An 18,065-nucleotide genomic window follows, 5' to 3' on the forward strand; every position below is an offset into this window, starting at 1 on the left:
ACACTTGGCTAAATTTTTTTGTATTTTTAGTAGAGACGGGGTTTCATCATGTTGGCCAGGCTGGTCTTGAACTCCTGACCTTGTGATCCACCTGCCTCAGCCTCCCAAAGTGCTGGGATTACAGGCATAATCCACCATGCCTGGCTGTTTTTTTGTGTGTTTTGTTTTAAATAGAGACGGGATCCTATGTTGCCTAGGCTGGTCTTGAACTCCTAAGTTCAAGCGATCTGCCTGCCTTGGCCTCTCAAAGTGCTGGGATTACAGGCATGAGCCACTGAACCTGGCCCCTAACCAATAGTGTTTTTATGTGGTCTTGCTCTCTCCCAGGCTAGAGTGCAGTGGACCGATCATAGGTCACTGCAGCCCAAACTCCTGGCTCAAGTGACCCTCCCACCTCAGACTCCCAAGAAGCTAGGACTGCAGATGCATGCCACTGTGTCAGGCTAATTTTATTTTATTTTTTGAGACAAAATCTCGCCCTGTTGCCCAGGCTGGAGTACAATGGCATGATCTCGGTTCATTGCAGCCTCCATCTCAATTGATTCAATTGATTCTCCTGTCTCAGCCTCCCGAGTAGCTGAGATTACAGGTGTGTGCCATCGGGCCTGGCTAATTATTGTTTTTTCAGTAGAGATGGGGTTTCACCATGTTGGCCAGGCTGGTCTTGAACTCCTGACCTCAGGTGATCCACCTGCCTCGACCTCCCAAAGTTCTGAGATTACAGGGGTGAGCCACCGCGCCCAGCCTAAGACACTGTTCTTATTTCACCATCCTTTGTTCTAGTCCTGGAGGTTGCAGTGACCTGAGATCCCCATATTCTTGATTCTCCCCCAAGCATTCCGCCATCCCCCTAGCAGGATGTCCCGAGGTAGGTGTTGCTGGGTTCACTCACATTGGCTTCTCTTGCAGCGCAATGTCCCTGCTCTTCTCTCGATGCAACTCTATTGTCACAGTCAAGAAAGATAAGAGACACATGGCTGAGGTGAATGCATCCCCACTTAAGCACTTTGTCACTGCCAAGAAGAAGATCAACGGCATTTTTGAGCAGCTGGGGGCCTACATCCAGGAGAGCGCCACCTTCCTTGAAGGTAAGGGCGCACCTGCTCAGCCAGGCCTGCTCTTACGTGTTTAGATATTTAGCTAGTGGGATTTGCGGGTGGGGAAGTATATCTCTGTTCCTAGGGAACTCATAAGCAGATAGCCTCAGAAATGCTCTGCTCTTGAAATCATGTGGAATTGGAGTCTGGGGAGATGAGGCCAGGAAGACAAGGGAACTGCCATTTAGTAATTACTTTAAGAAGTCCACGTTTCGTTTCATTTAATCATGAAAGATAGGTGAATCTTATCCGCATCTACAAGGCAAGCAAATTGAGGTTTGAGAGTTGTCCGATACCTTGTAAGTAATAGATCGGGGCTTTACCCAGGTGTGTCCAACTCCGGAGCCCACGTGTTTTCCTTTGCCTAGTTCTGGCTGCCATTAATACCAGGCACTGTTTGGGTGTCAGTGATCCCTGACCAGGGCGCCGTTTGATATTTTTAGATTGGTGGCAGAACTATAGGAAACTCACGTCACCTATGCCTTTTCTACTAGTTACTAATTTGAGCCCAACCTCTAGTTCCTGTCTATCAGCAGAGAAGGACTGGTTCCCAGGGCCCCACTCATCTGAGTGTCAACTCCAGCGCTGGCTTCCTCAGGCTCCCTCTTTAGAAGGGCACTTTGGTGCCAGGTCCTGAGATTGTCTGTGGAGACCCAGTAACTGAGTCTTATCTGCCCTTGGTTTCCTCACTTGTGAAAGGTGGACTCAGGTGTGAACAGTGGTTTCAGATTCTAGTCTGCAGAACCCTAGAAGTTCAGTGGTGGTGCTCTGGGGGTTGGCCCCTGGCTCAGGGGGCCACCTTCTTTCCATTCTGCTTTCAAATAGAGCAGCTTGGCTTCTCGTTGTTTTACATGCCAGGCTGCTACACGAGGCTCCCTTTGAAGAAAGAGACTGTCCAATTTCATGCCCTCATCTGTGCCCTGCCCTTTGCATGGCACTTGATGCAACAGAAGGTGTTTCCTAAATACTTGTTGAACTAAAAAAAATCTGAATTTTAAAGTAGTATGATTGGTAGCTGAAATAATCCCAACTCATTGCCTGTTTATCAGTGGCTATGGTGTGCCAGCCCTGTGCCAGGTGCTGGGCGTGCAGAGATGAGGTAGATCAGGCTGCCCTCTGGGAGCCCAGACTAACCCTCTTGGAAGCTCTGAGTCACCTACTCAGATGATGTTGTGGACAAACACATGGGTAATGCAGGTGTTTATGTGATGCGTGCTTTGATTTCTCTTTGTGTGAAAATATGAGGCCTCCCCTGTTGTTTAAATGGAAGGGAAAGAACTGGAGTGATCCTGAGCTGTGTTGGGTCAGGGAGGGAATGGTTCCTGCCTGGGGACTGTTTCTAACAGGCAGGTAACAAGAGCTTGTCGGCCTGCTGGCTCTCGCTTTTAAGTGTAGTCACATGCTTGAGAGCCAGCTTCCTCCGAGGGACATTCCAAAGGCCATGCCCAGGTGCCCATATAAGGGAGGAATATTGATGCATCTGGGGCAGAGGTGACCGGTGGACATAGCGGGAGGGGAGATGGGGGTGTTGTTGACTTGGTCACTTCCTTTCGTGGCGCTGGCTGCAGGGGAAACTCACTGGGCGGGCCCTTGTCATGCTTCAGATGCTTTCGGAGTGTTCTCAGGGCTGGGGCCTGTCAGCCTTGTAGTTTCCAGGAGTGTGCAGAGGGGCTAAACACCTGTCTGTGTTCCAGCCAGCTGAAGCACCTGTCTGGTGCGAGTTCTAGACAGGACAGTGGTGGGAGCTCACTCAGTTGCTCCTGTATGGAGTAATTTATTGGCCATCTGCCTGTTAAGGGCAGTGCAGTAATCCAAAGGTCTGCTCACGTAGCAAACATTTGTGCACCTGCTGGGTGCTGGGATCAGATAGCGTGGCCCTCATGAGGTAGATGACACAGATAGGTGAGCTGGACAGTTACCTTATGGTGAGGTGAGAGCTGAGATGGGAGAAGTCCAGGGTGCTGGGGCACACAAAGAAGAGGTCCGGGGTCCTGACTCAGGTTGGAGGGGTGGTCAGAGAAGGCTTCCTGGGGGCAGTGCTGTCTAAGCTAGACTCGACGTCAAGTGAGAATGAGCCACGCTGCCCTAAGGCAGTGTAGTGTGTCAGTTCTTCAGAGAGTGGGGAAGGGGTTTGGGCAGCAGGGAGTGGAGCCAGAGGGCCGAAGAAGCTGGTGAGTTTGGGGATATGGTGAGGGAGACCGTGAGGCAGTGGGTGGCAAGAGGCCAACAGAGCCAGGGCAGGGAGGGCCTCAAGAAGTGACACAGAGTGGTTGAGAACCTGGACTCCAGAGCCAGGCTGCCTAATTCAAATCCTATCTCTGCCTTTTACTAACTCTGGAGCCATGTTAATAAAGAGGACCAAAGGAGAGAACGAATTTGAAAAGCGAAAGGAACAGTGCCTGGCATGTGGTAAGAACTTCATAACTATTTGTTAAGAAAAAATAAACAAGGATGGCAGTTAACATTTAAGTATTCATCTTATACCAGCCGCCATTCACAGCATTTGTGTTTCAATTCATTTGATCCTCACAGTGGTCTCATGAAGTAGATATTGTAGTTATCTCTGTTTTGTGCCTAAGGAAACTAAGACCCAGAAAGGTTCTTTTCCTTGAGGCCACAGAGCTAGAAAGTAGTAAGAACCAGCTTCAAAACCAGGCAGTGTTGCTCCTGAGCCATGTTCTTAACCACCACACCGTGGGGCCACCATAGAGGATCTGGAACTCAGCCTGTTGGCTGCAAGGAGCCGGAGGTGGACTCGTTTAGGGTAAGCAGGGCTGGCGCTCTGGCCCTTCCGGACTTGTGACTGTGGAACTCCTCTGACCACTTGGTGACCCATTTTCAATCCCCACCTCCAGACACGTACAGAAATGCAGAACTGGACCCCGTTACCACAGAAGAACAGGTTCTGGATGTCAAAGGTTACCTATCCAAAGTGAGAGGCATCAGTGAGGTGCTGGCTCGGCGGCACATGAAAGTGGCTTTTTTTGGCCGGTAAGTCCTTGAGGCACCCATCCTTTCTTTCTTCCTGGCTAGGAGGGAGGGAGGCACTTTGGGCAAGGTCACAGAACATTCCAGGCAGGGACATGCTTCAGAATTCATTGCTTTCCTTTTAATTTATATTTTATTTATTTATTTGATTTTTGAGACAGGGTTCTCTGTCACCCAGGCCGGAAGCTCATTACAGCCTCGACCTCCCTGGGCTCAGGTGATCCTCCCACCTGAGCCTTCTGAGTAGCTGGGACTGCAGATGCATGCCATCAAGCCTGACTTGTTTTTTTTTATTTTCTAATTAAGGTTAAAAGCATATAATATAAAATTTACCACCTTAACCACTTTAAGCATATAGTTCACTAGTAGGTATATTTGCAACCAGTCTCAAGAGCTTTTTCATCTTCCAAAACTGAACCTTGTATTATAGTCATTAAACAATAACTCCCTGTCCCACATGTCCCTCACCCTGGCCACCACCATCTACTTTCTGTCCCTATGAATTTGAGTATTCTAGATATCTCACATAAGTGGAATCATACAGTACTTGTTTTTTTTCTCCATTCATAAAACTTTTATTCCACTTACATGAATTTAATACACATGTTCTTAACAATTATGCTTGTATTGTTCATGAAAATTTCGTAAGACATTAAACAAAGCTAGCCATCATCTCACGTTATTTCCCTGTTAACTATTTTTACAGCACATGCATGTTAGGCAAGCATCAAAAAAAAAAAAAATCACAAAAGCAAAAAACCTAAAAATAAGTTAAATACATGTTTTTTTATTTTGTTTTACTACTATGCTTGATATACATGAAGTATGCATTTTTCCTGCATCTTTACTTTTACATTTGTTCTTAGGTTGCCTAAAACATTTTAAATACAAATAAAATGAGTGTAGCAAAAATAATGAAAGCTAACAGCAGATAACTTTACAAATAATGGAATGTGAACCGTTTCTGCCCTTATCCAGAGTAAAATGGGTCACAACTTTGTCTAAAGGAACACTTCCACAGCTGTAGCCAAAGGTGTGCACATTGAGATGGAGTATGCCACAGATACACATGGTTTAACATGTGATAACCGTGGGGTATCTGTTTCTACCACAGCCTTGTAAGTGCTCCAAACCTTAAAGTACCCACAGTTACTACACCTGTGACTGGAACCAATGATCCTTTTTATTCCCCACCAGGACAAACCAATATGTAGGCAGTTTTCTTTGCTTTGACATGGAAGCAGTTTTAACACTGGCCCTTGTGAAGCCACAATGTACCCAAAGTACTATGCCAAACATTTATAACTTGTATAATGGCCAGGCACGGTGGCTCACGCCCGTAATCCCAGCACTTTGGGAGGCCAGGGCGGGCGGATCACAAGGTCAGGAGATCGAGACCATCCTGGCTAACACGGTGAAACCCCATCTCTACTAAAAATACAAAAAAAATTAGCCAAGTGTGGTGGTGGGCGCCTGTAGTTCCAGCTACTTGGGAGGCTGAGGCAGGAGAATGGCATGAACCCAGGAGGTGGAGGTTGCAGTGAGCCAAGATCGCGCCACTGCACTCCAGCCTGGGTGACAGAGCGAGACTCCGTCTCAAAAAAAAAAAAAAAATCTAATACAGGAAAAAAGGCATCTAGGCAGATTGTATGCTAGGCACATAGTGGTAGCCTGGGGAATAGGCACTGTGTCTAGAGTCTTGACCCTGATGAACTGTAACCTCAGGGGTGGTCCTCTACTCCTCTGAACTATCATTTCTTCATCCTCACCTGGGAGGTATGACCCCTACTTAGGTGAGCTAGTGGGCTTCCTGTCTCACTGGGTGCAGGTAAGGTCATTGTAGTTATGCTCTAGTGATATGGCTGGGAAACTTCAACTCAGAATGAGAAACACTGTGTTTAGCAAAGGTTGAAAGCTCTGAGACTCAGAGCAGATGAGTCTGCTGAGCAGAGCTACTGTCAAGAAGCAGAAATGCCTCTGCCCGGCCACCCATCGCCTGGGAAGTGAGGAGCGCCTCTGCCCGGCCGCCCCGTCTGGGAAGTGAGGAGCGCCTCTGCCCGGCCACCCATCGTCTGGGAAGTGAGGAGCGCCTCTGCCCGGCCGCCCCGTCTGGGAGGTGAGGAGCGCCTCTGCCCGGCCGCCCCGTCTGGGAAGTGAGGAGCGCCTCTGCCCGGCCACCCACCGTCTGGGAAGTGAGGAGCGCCTCTGCCCGACCACCCACCGTCTGGGAAGTGAGGAGCGCCTCTGCCCAACCACCCATCGTCTGGGAAGTGAGGAGCGCCTCTGCCCGGCCGCCCCATCTGGGAAGTGAGGAGTGCCTCTGCCCGGCCACCCCGTCTGGGAAGTGAGGAGCGCCTCTGCCCGGCCACCCCGTCTGGGAAGTGAGGAGCGCCTCTGCCCGGCCACCCATCGTCTGGGAAGTGAGGAGCGCCTCTGCCCGGCCACCCATCGTCTGGGAAGTGAGGAGCGCCTCTGCCCGGCCACCCATCGTCTGGGAAGTGAGGAGCGCCTCTGCCCGGCCACCCATCGTCTGGGAAATGAGGAGCGCCTCTGCCCGGCCACCCATCGTCTGGGAAGTGAGGAGCGCCTCTGCCCGGCCACCCATCGTCTGGGAAGTGAGGAGCGCCTCTGCCCGGCCGCCCCGTCTGGGAGGTGAGGAGCGCCTCTGCCCGGCCGCCCCGTCTGGGAGGAAGTGAGGAGCGCCTCTTCCCGGCCACCCATCGTCTGGGAAGTGAGTAGCGCCTCGGCCCGGCCGCCCCGTCTGGGAAGTGAGGAGTGCCTCTGCCCGGCCGCCCCGTCTGGGAAGTGAGGAGCGCCTCTGCCCGGCCACCCATCGTCTGGGAAATGAGGAGCGCCTCTGCCCGGCCACCCATCGTCTGGGAAGTGAGGAGCGCCTCTGCCCGGCCACCTATCGTCTGGGAAGAAGTGAGGAGCGTCTCTGCCTGGCCGCCCCATCTGGGAGGTCTACCACGGAGGCCAGAAGCAATGTGGGGGCTGGACGTGGTGGCTCACGCCTGTGGTCCCGGCACTCTGGGGGGCGAGGCGGGTTGATCACTTCGGGCTAGAAGTTCGAGACCAGTCTGGCCAACTTGGCGAAACATGAAAAATACAACAGACAAACCAACCAACCAACTCAGTGACAACAAAACAGGTCTACCCTGGAGTCATACTCTAATTTTTTATATTTTCCTCCCTTTCTGATCCTTTATCCCACTTTCTTTTTCTTCCTCTTCCTTCTCCCTCTTCTTTGTCAAATAGAGGATTGAGTTATTATCACTGATCCATATAAAGTCCCTCTCTCATTTATTTTAACTCCCACCCCCCATTTCTATTCCCCGACTTCCCATGTGCAACCTTCCTAATATGTTTGATACGCATCTTTTTGTTTGTATGTATTTTTAGAAAATGTTTATTTTTGTGTGCAAAAAAAATTAAAAAAAAAAAAAAAAGAAGCAGAAATGGCTGCGTGCAGTGGTTCACACCTGTAATCCCAGCACTGGGAGGCTGAGGAAGGAGAATTGCTTGAGCCCAGGAGTTCGAGACCAGCCTGAGCAACATGGCAAGACCCCATCTCTACAAAAAATTTAAAAATTAGCTGGGTGTGGTAGCACGTACCTATAGTCTAAGCTACTTGGGAGGCTGAGGTGGGAGGATCATTGAGCCCTGATGGTCGAGGCTGCAGTGAGCTGTATTCATGCCACACGGCACTGCACTCCAGCTTGGGCGAGAAAGCAAGATCCCGTATCAAAAAAAAAAAACAACAAACAACAACAAAAAAATCCCACCAGAATACATGAAAGGGGTGTGATAGGTAAGAATGAGAAAGTAGGCTGGGCATGGTGGCTCACGCCTGTAATCCCAGCACTTTGGGAGGTTGAAGCAGGCAGATCACCTGAGGTCAGGAGTTTGAGACTAGCCTGGCCAACATGGTGAAACCCTGTCTCTACTCAAAATACAAAAATTAGCTGGGCATGGTGGCACACGCCTGTAGTCCCAGCTACTCGGGAGGCTGAGGCAGGAGAATTGCTTGAACTCAGGAGGCAGAGGTTGCGATGAGCTGAGATCATGCCACTGCACTCCAGCCTGGGCGACAGAGCGAGCCTCCGTCTCAAATAATAAAAAATAAAAAAAGAATGAGAAAGTAATCTTCCCTTTAGCCTGGCAGTTGTCAGCTGGGACTGACAAGGTGGAGCTTCATGTGTAAGGAGGAGTGTGATAGGAGAAAAGCAGCGAAACATGCCCTGTGTTAGGAAACACTGGGGTCATTTAGACTGAGGCAGACACTCTGGGGGTGAGTCGGTGTTTCAGGTAGGCCTGAGTTAAACTTTGGAGACAGACAGACAGTCTCTATAAGTGATGCTGAGGGTGGCTGTATGATTCAAGGGGCAGACAGCACGCAGTGAGCCTCTTGCAGATTGATCTGAAATAATGAACCAGGGGCATGTCACAGGTTTGGGCCTGCGGGTGTTTATTCATTTTAATAAACAGCGCCTACTCTTTGTCTCTCAGCACTGTCTGGGCACTGGCAACGTTGCAGTGAATAGGGCTTTGGCCTTCCAGGCTGGTATCTGCATTGTGAAAGTAATTCAGGTCAGATATTGGTGGCTTTGCTGACAGCTGTTACTTCCTTCTAGGACGAGCAATGGGAAGAGCACTGTGATCAACGCCATGCTCTGGGACAAAGTTCTGCCCTCTGGGATTGGCCACACCACCAATTGCTTCCTGCGGGTAGAGGGCACAGATGGCCATGAGGCCTTTCTTCTTACCGAGGGCTCAGAGGAAAAGAGGAGCGCCAAGGTGAGGGTGCCAGGCTGGCTGTCAGCCCTCTGCCTGCTGGTGGAGCAAGTCTTCCGTTGTGACATGGCTGACCTCACCTCTAGAGAGGGGGCAGCACCCCGCCCTGTGGAGGTGAATGGGATACCCTATTTTAGATGAGCTTTTTGAAGGATGTAAGAGCTTCTGGGAGCTGGTGGGGGCGGTTTTCAGAAACATGGATCACCAAGAATGAGGACCCTGCTGTTCCTCATACAGCTCTGAGTGGCCACTGACCTCTCTTCACTAATTAAGGAAGACAGTATGTGCCGTGTTCTTCCTTGGGATATTGCCAGAGAGGGATTCCTGCATCTGCTGTGTGTCTCTGACCTATCAGTCAGGGACCGACACTCTGAGTTTTCTGAGAGGCAGCTGCATTCTTGTTTGGGGCCTGTTGCTCAGTTTGCTTCATAAAGAATCAATTGGCCAGGCACGGTGGCTCACGCCTGTAATCCCAGCACTTTGGGAGGCCGAGGTGGGTGGATCATTTGAGGTCAGGAGTTCAAGACCAGCCTGGCCAACATGGTGAAACCCCGTCTCTACTAAAAATACAAAAAGTAGCTGGGCGTGGTGGTAGGCGCCTGTAATCCCAGCTACTCGGGAGGCTGAGGCAGGGGGACTGCTTGAACCCGGGAGGTGGAGGTTGTGGTGAGCTGAGATCATGCCACTGTACTCCAGCCTGGGTGACAGAGCGAGACTCCGTCTCAAAAAAAAAAAAAAAAAAGAATCAATCAGTGCAGAACAGATGACTTTAGGGTGATATCCAGGAAAGAAGCTCAAAAGAGCAGTGAAGAAAGTGGGTTCTTATTGACAACTCCCAGCTGTTAACTTTTTATATGTGGAAGAAGAAAGGGTAGCAGATGGGCAGCATTCCCAGCCACTGTGCTGTGATGCAGCGGCACAGGAAATCTCCTGGCTTGGTGGTTCCACCTCAGCCTCTTTCTTTCCTTCCTCTGCCATCAGACTGTGAACCAGCTGGCCCATGCCCTCCACCAAGACGAGCAGCTCCATGCCGGCAGCCTAGTGAGTGTGATGTGGCCCAACTCTAAGTGCCCACTTCTGAAGGATGACCTCGTTTTGATGGACAGGTAAGAGGGAGGTACCCTCCCAGGAGGTCCAAACTGGGAGGCACCAGGTTTCCATTTCTGGATAATCTAGGCCAGGGTCCCTGAGTACCATCCTTGCTCTGCTTAAGTATTACTGCCTTTCAGATGGGCTCAACCAAATCCTCTGGCCTCTTGGCTTTCCTCTGGAGTCTGGTTACTATACCTATGTATCAGTACCCTGCTGATGTTCCAGGGATGGTCTGTAAAAGATAGGAGGGATGCTCAAAAGTTGGGGGAGGTTCTCAATCTCAGCCCAGTGCCAGCATGTGTACTGGGGGTGGGGAGTTGTGGCGGAGTCAGAGATGTATTTTATTTCCCTTGAAGAAACACTGTGCCCTGGCTTGGTGGACAGGTTATAACTATACCAAGAAGTACAGTATTGTAGTGTTTACCTGGACTCACATCAAGTCACAACTTCACCTTAATTGTATGTAATCTTTTTTTTTTTTTTTTTTTTGAGACGGAGTCTCGCTCTGTTGCCCAGGCTGGAGTGCAGTGGCGCAGTCTCGGCTCACTGCAACCTCCGCCTCCCGGGTTCAAGCGATTCTCCTGCCTCAGCCTCTGGAGTAGCTGGGATTACAGGCACCCGCCACCATGCCTGGCTAAATTTTGTGTTTTTAGTAGAGACAGGGTTTCACCATGTTAACCAGGCTGGTCTCGAACTGCTGACCTCGTGATCCGCCCGCCTCGGCCTCCCAAAGTGCTGGGATTACAGGCATGAGCCACTGCGCCCCGCCTGGTATGTCATCTTTAAAGTAGAATTACAAGTAATTCTGTTTTTATAAAAGCAATAGATGTATGCGTTTAAAAACACTCATTTCCACCAGGCGCAGTGGCTCATGCCTGTAATCCCAGAACTTTGGGAGGCTGAGGTGGGCGGATCACGAGGTCAAGAGATCGAGACCAGCCTGACCAACATGGTGAAACCCCGTCTCTACTAAAAATACAAAAAAATTAGCTGGGCATGGTGGCGCATGCCTGTAGTGCCAGCTACTCGGGAGGCTGAGGCAGGAGGATTGCTTGAACCTGGGAGGCGGAGGTTGCAGTGAGCTGCGATTGTGCCATTGCACTCCAGCCTGGGCGACAGAGCAAGACTCCATCTCAAAAAACAAAACAAAACAAAACACTCATTTCCAGGCAATCTGGAAGGATAGGAAATGGAAAGTAAAAATCGGTTAATGAGGGCCAGGCCTGATTTCTCTTCCCTCCCTGGCTTTCTCCTCCATGACCTGCCTGCCTCACAAGTGCCAGGTCTGTTCTCAGCAGGAAGAATAGGGCTTCTGCTCTGCCTGATGATTTGGTTTACCCCTGTCACCTTTAGCCCTGGTATTGATGTCACCACAGAGCTGGACAGCTGGATTGACAAATTTTGTCTGGATGCTGATGTGTTTGTGCTGGTGGCCAACTCAGAGTCCACCCTGATGCAGACGGTAACTCCTCCTTTGCCTTCTCCCAAACTCCCAGCACCCCCTGGGCAGGCAGCTGATGGGGCCTTGGCTGTCAAGCTCCTGCTCCACTGAGGTCTTACCCTTTATCTAGGAAAAGCACTTCTTCCACAAGGTGAGTGAGCGTCTCTCGCGGCCGAACATCTTCATCCTGAACAACCGCTGGGACGCATCCGCCTCAGAGCCTGAGTACATGGAGGAGGTTAGTGCTTCTGTTTGACAGTTTGGGGAATGCCACCCTGAGGGAGCACTGCCTGCCACTGGGGCCACTTCATGCACCCCTGGATCTAGTGACTTTCCTGAATTAATTTTATTGCCAAAGAATTCTCCAAATACTCTTCTGTGGTATCTTCTGGTGGCCTTTCCCCTCTCCCATCCACTTTGCTGGATGCATCCCCTCTTCAAGCCACTCTCCCCTAGGCCTGAAAAGGATCCCAGCTGCATTAGTGCATCTTCAGGGCCAGTGCTCAGTTTGGTTTCTGAGGAATTAATACAGAACAGGCTCAGCTCTAGGGAGGCCTCTGGGAAAGAGGCTGGAAAGAGGAATGGAGAATAACTGGTTCCTACTGGTGACTCACAACTCTTAGCTTTTTACTTATTTATTTAGAGACTGGGTTATGAGGCTGGCGAATTTTTGTATTTTTGGTCGAGACGGGGTTTTGCCATGTTGCCCACGCTGGTTTTGAACTCCTGGGCTCAAGCGATCCACCCGCCTCAGCCTCCCAAAGTGCTGGGATTACAGGCATGAGCCACCACACCTGGCCTCACAACTCTTTGAATATGTGAAATGAAAGACAAAAGGGTAACAAACTGGGCATGGTGGTGTACACTTATAGGCTGAGAGAGGATCCCTTGAGACCAGGAATTTGAAACCACCCTGGGCAACGTAGCAAAACGCCATCTCCAAAAAAATAAAGGGTAGGCCAGGTGTGGTGGCTCACACCTGTAATCCCAGCACTTCGGGATGCTGATGCGGGCGGATCACAAGGTCAGGAGATCGAGGCCATCCTGGCTAACACAGTGAAACCCCGTGTCTACTAAAAATACAAAAAATTAGCTCGGCGTGGTGGTGCCAGGCACTTGTAGTCCCAGCTACTCGGGAGACTGAGGCAGGAGAATGGCATGAATCTGGGAGGCGGAGCTTGCAGTGAGCCAAGATCGTGCCACGGTACTCCAGCCTGGTCAACAGAGCGAGACTCCATCTCACACAAAAAAATACATAAATAAATAAATAAGGGTAATAAGATCGATAATATGACAATATGGGATGATAAAACATGCAGTTGCAGTCAGTAGGCCAGAGTCCAAATTCTTTTTTTTTTTTTTTTTTTTTTTGAGATGGAGTTTTGCTCTTGTCACCCAGGCTGGAGTGCAATGGCGCGATCTCGGCTCACTGCAACCTCCGCCTCCAGGGTTCAAGCAATTCTCCTGCCTCAGCCTCCCGAGTAGCTGGGATTACAGGCACCTGCCACCACACTTGGCTAATTTTTATATTTTTAATAGAGATGGAGTTTCACCATGTTGGTCAGGCTGGTCTTGAACTCCTGACCTTAGGTGATCCACCTGCCTCGGCCTCCCAAAGTGCTGGGATTACGGGCGTGAGCCACTGTGCCCGCTTCTGACTGACACTAGGCAGTGTGACTTTGTTAGCTTCCTTGACCCTTCTGGTAATCCAATTTCCTCACCAGTGTGATGGTGTGATAAATAGACTTGTTGAGAGGATGAAATCTGTCAAAAACACCTGACACGTGGTAGGTGTCTACAAGAAGCTATTGTCACATTTTATCGGTAGAACCCCAGGATGTCAGAGCCAGGAGAGATGTTCTAGTGATGCCCACTCCTTTTATAAACAATGCCCCAGGAGGACACAGCTTGTCAGAGTATAGCTCCCAGATTTAGGTTTCTTGACCCCAGGGTTCCTTTCCTTCCAGGGCACCAAAGTGAGGCACTATATAGGCTTAACAAGAGGCAGTCTAGGGCACGTTTACGCATTTCTGCTTGTATATGCATAAAATATCTTTGGCAGGCTTACTGCCAAGTAACCCCCACACGTTGGTCTGGGAAACTTGGTGGTGAGAGCAGAATAGTGGGAGACATTGCACTGTGTATGTGTTTGTGTTTTTGGCTGTTGAGCCATGTGAATATATTGCCTGTTCTTTTTTTTTCCTCACTCTGTCGCCCAGGCTGGAGTGTGGTGCTGCTATCTTGGCTCACTGCAACCTCCGCCTCCACGTTCAAGCGATTCTTCTGCCTCAGCCTCCTGAGTAGCTGGGATTACAGGCGCCTGCCACCATGCCTGGCTAATTTTTTTGTATTTTTAGTAGAGACAGGGTTTCACCATGTTGGCCAGGCTGGTCTTGAACTCTGGACCTCGAGTGATCCACCTGCCTTGGCTTCCCAAAGTGCTGGGATTACAGGTGTGAGCCACCATGCCCAGCCTCTTATGACCTATTCTTTTAATAAAAGAGGCAGGTGGGGGCTGTGGGGCCACCTACACTCACTCTGGACATATTTGTTTGGGCTCCAGGTGCGGCGGCAGCACATGGAGCGTTGTATCAGCTTCCTGGTGGATGAGCTGGGCGTGGTGGATCGATCCCAGGCTGGGGACCGCATCTTCTTTGTGTCTGCTAAGGAGGTGCTCAACGCCAGGATTCAGAAAGCCCAGGGCATGCCTGAAGGAGGTAATGATGAGAACAGATGTCCTCCTTTTCTCTGATGTTTGAGACATTTTGTCTTGTGCTGGGGAGTCTGTCAGTAGAAAATCCTTCTGAGAAGGGGATGCTGAGAAGAGCAGAGACGCTCTTGCTCTTTAGCCAGTGGCTTGGTTTCGGGGATTTCATCGTTTTGCTCTGCTGCCAAGTTGTTTCTGGACTAATGCAGTACAATTCTCCTAGGGGGCGCTCTCGCAGAAGGCTTTCAAGTGAGGATGTTTGAGTTTCAGAATTTTGAAAGGAGATTTGAGGTGAGTCCTTTGATTCTGGTATCTGGCGATTCTGTGCCTCCCCAGCTGCCACTGGCTGTGTCCCTGGCAGTGAAAGCCAGAGTCTGGCCCTTAGTTGTAGGCCCCTGGTGGCCCCCACCTCCCTGCGTGCCTCTGTGTGTTCCAGGAGTGCATCTCCCAGTCTGCAGTGAAGACCAAGTTTGAGCAGCACACAGTCCGGGCCAAGCAGATTGCAGAGGCGGTTCGACTCATCATGGATTCGCTGCACGTGGCGGCTCGGGAGCAGCAGTAAGAGTCCAAGACTGCAGATAGGTGGAGAGGGCTGCCGAGACAAGGGTGCTCCACCCCTGCCTTGGGCAGTTAGGACACGCCTTGATAGCAGGGCTGAGTCTCTGGGCTCCCATCCAGAGTCCTTTCCCTGGCCACCAGATCATATTAGAACCACATAGCCTGGTGAGGAGGGCGGCTGGGTGCTTCATCACCCCACCTGGTCTGTGCAGCACGATTCCTTGTGTTGGAGGCCTTGGCCCATGCCCTGCTGAGCTCTGCAGTCATTCTCAGAGCCTGAACACACTTTTAAAAACAACATTCCAGCCAGGAGCAGTGGCTCACACCTGTGATCTCAACAATTTGGGAGACCAAGGCAGGAGGACTGCTTGAGGCCAGGAGTCCAGCCCAGATAACATAGTGAGACCCCATCTCTACAAGAATTTTAAAAATCAGCTGGGTGTGGTGGCGCACACCTGTAGTTCCAGCTACTTGGGAGGCTGAGGCAGGAGGATCACTGGAGCCCAGGAGTTCAAGGTTCCAGTGAGCTGTGATCACACCACTGCACTCCAGCCTGGGCAACAGAGTGAGACCCTGTCACTAAAGAATAATATGAAAACACCTTGCTTCTATCACACAGAATTGACTTTCTCAGTTGTTTATATTAAGTTAAAATTTTAAAAAGTTCAGTTCCCTTTTGATTCTTTTGCACTTGTCCCAGTGTCACTCTGCCCAGAGGCACCATGATCATGAATTTACATTGTTCTATCACCCATTCAAACAGTACTTTTTACATAAATGCTGAGGAATATGTCAGGTTTTTACATGCTTCCGATGTACAGATGTGGCATCACACTGTCTGTCACTGTACCTGGCTTTGCTTTCTACTCAATATTGTTTTTCCCTTTATCCTTGTTAGTATGTGTAGTTTGAGTTTATGAATAGGAACTGCTGTAGTATATTCCATTGTGAAAATGCCTCGTTTTCCTATGGATGGAATTTTAGATTTTTTTTGCTATTGGAAACCCTACTGCAGTGGACATTTGTTCATGTGTCCCCTTGTGCACCTTTTTAAGAGTCTTCCTGGGGTGAATTCCTAGGGATGTGGCGATTCTGTTTTAGGGTACACGCGTTTCCAGTTTTAGTCAGTTTTCTTGATTGCTCTTCAAAACGGCCATACCCGTTCATTGCATGACCAGTACTGTCCATAGGCCTTCCATTTCCTCAGCCCTCACCAGAACTTCAGACCCGGTCATTTTTGCCAGGCTTTGGTAGAAAATAGTGCCTTTAAAAATTTCATTTACGACTGGGCATGGTGGCTCACGTCTGTAATCCCAACACTTTGGGAGGCCAAGGCGGGCGGATCACCTGAGGTCAGGAGTTCCAAGACCAGCCTAACCAACATGGAGAAACCCTGTCTCTGCTAAAAATACAAAATTACCTGGATGTGGTGGCGCATGCCTGTAATCCCAGCTACTCAGGAGGCTGAAGCAGGAGAATTGCTTGAACCCAGGAGGCGGAGGTTGCAGTGAGCGGAGATCGTGCCATTGCACTCCAGCCTGGGCAACAAGAGTGAAACTCCATGTCAAAAAAAAAAAAAAATTTCATTTTTGTGATTACTAGTGAGGTTGAGCTTTTTTCCCTATATTAATTGGCAGAATTTGTTTAAACCCCCTTAAAGCGCCCTCCCTGCTCTGTCCCCACCACCTGACCCACATGGAAGACTGAAGAGTGCATGGTTGGCTTCAGGGTCCCCTTCTTACCTGGGAAGGGGAAGGCCATGCCCCTGGGTGCGTGTGTGCAGCCCTGCCAGGCAAGATAGCGGGCGGGGCAGCGTGGGCTTTCTGGCATCCCCTCTTGCTCCTCTGCTTAGTCAGACAGGAACATGGATTTCTCACCAGTACTCTGCTTTCAGGGTTTACTGCGAGGAAATGCGTGAAGAGCTGCAAGACCGACTGAAATTTATTGACAAACAGCTGGAGCTCTTGGCTCAAGACTATAAGCTGCGAATTAAGCAGATTACGGAGGAAGTGGAGAGGCAGGTGAGAAATGAGGAGGAGGCATTCTGGGAAGATTTGGACTCCGAGTAGAGTCCAGGAGAAAGCAGACCTCCTCCTCTGAGGGACTTCTCAGCCTTTCAGAAGAAAGTTGTGGCCCTGCTTCAAGAATACAGAGCTGCCCTTTGGGTTCCATTGTCGGGTTGCATGATGCTGGGCATGTTCCCCTTCCTCTGGACCTCCACACATCATGTGGGCGTTTGATCAGCCAGTTTCCCAGACCCTGTCACCTCAGAGGCTTTAATTCCATAGAGGAGCTGAGGAGGCTACTGGTTTGAGAGGAAGGATGTGCCGTCCGCTAGGATCTCTCCTGGTGCTGCAGGAGCGAACCTTGGTCTTCCTTGATACTTAACAGTGTGCTTCCTTTTGCCGTAGGTGTCGACTGCGATGGCCGAGGAGATCAGGCGCCTCTCTGTGCTGGTGGACGATTATCAGATGGACTTCCACCCTTCTCCAGTAGTCCTCAAGGTTTATAAGAATGTGAGTCATGGAGCAACAGGTCCTCTTGGCAGGAGGCCCCCAAAAGTGATTCAGCCCCTGCTGGTCTGGGTCAGGGCCCCCCAGCAGTGAAAGTGGAAGCCACAGAGATAAGGCCCAGGCTTCCATCAGCCTTCTGGGGTCACCTGGTGGATGTGGCCTGAAGGGAATTTTGATGGACATGCTTCTCTTAACTTCCCTCTTCTGGTGGCAGGAACTGCATCGCCACATAGAGGAAGGACTGGGCCGAAACATGTCCGACCGCTGCTCCACGGCCATCACCAACTCGCTGCAGACTATGCAGCAGGACATGATAGGTTAGTGCCCATGGGGAACTGGGGAGCTGTGCCCCTGGGCTACCCAGAGATCAGATGCGGAGGCCAAGCTAAAGAAATCAGGACTTTCCTTATCTGTCACTTTTCATGATGTTTCAACTCGATACCTTCAGGTTCTGGGTACATGTTGTGAACTCATTCTTGTTTGTTTTTTGAGACAGAGTCTCACTCCGTAACCCAGGCTGGAGTGCAGTGGCATGATCTTGGCTCACTGCAACCGTTGCCACTTAGGTTCAAGCGATTCTTCTGCTCCAGCATCCCGAGTAGCTGTGACTACAGGCGTGACCACCACACCTGGCCAATTTTTTTGTATTTTTAGTAGAGATGGGGTTTTGCCACATTGGCCAGGCTGGTCTCGAACTCCTGACCTCAAGTGATCTATCTGCCTTGGCCTCCCAAAGTGCTAGGATTACAGGCATGAGCCACCGGGCCTGGCCTTATGAACTCATTCTGTACACAGGGTTGGGGAGCCCATCTTGTGCTACCACATGGGTCTATCCTAGGCTGAGAATTGGGCCTGCTCCTTTAAGTCCATGTGAG

At 50.3% G+C, this 18,065-nt stretch overlaps 1 protein-coding gene across 7 annotated transcripts in view; it reads left to right on the forward strand.

Moving 5' to 3' along the window:
- MFN2 (mitofusin 2) overlaps window positions 1–18,065 on the forward strand; it is a 33,765-nt gene that overhangs the window by 8,000 nt on the left and 7,700 nt on the right. For all 7 annotated transcript variants that reach the window (XM_030805943.1, XM_030805947.1, XM_030805944.1 and 4 more), the window contains 12 exons: window positions 910–1,088; window positions 3,953–4,088; window positions 8,720–8,882; window positions 9,861–9,985; window positions 11,325–11,433; window positions 11,543–11,650; window positions 13,976–14,129; window positions 14,343–14,410; window positions 14,556–14,677; window positions 16,572–16,698; window positions 17,089–17,193; window positions 17,405–17,507. In XM_030805943.1, coding sequence (XP_030661803.1) covers window positions 914–1,088; window positions 3,953–4,088; window positions 8,720–8,882; window positions 9,861–9,985; window positions 11,325–11,433; window positions 11,543–11,650; window positions 13,976–14,129; window positions 14,343–14,410; window positions 14,556–14,677; window positions 16,572–16,698; window positions 17,089–17,193; window positions 17,405–17,507 — 1,495 coding nt within the window. In that variant the 5' untranslated portion in view covers window positions 910–913. The remainder of the gene's footprint in view (window positions 1–909; window positions 1,089–3,952; window positions 4,089–8,719; window positions 8,883–9,860; window positions 9,986–11,324; window positions 11,434–11,542; window positions 11,651–13,975; window positions 14,130–14,342; window positions 14,411–14,555; window positions 14,678–16,571; window positions 16,699–17,088; window positions 17,194–17,404; window positions 17,508–18,065) is intronic.

The sequence above is a fragment of the Nomascus leucogenys genome, chromosome 24 (genome assembly GCF_006542625.1).
Source record: "Nomascus leucogenys isolate Asia chromosome 24, Asia_NLE_v1, whole genome shotgun sequence".
In the NCBI taxonomy this organism is placed as follows: Eukaryota; Metazoa; Chordata; class Mammalia; order Primates; family Hylobatidae; genus Nomascus; species Nomascus leucogenys.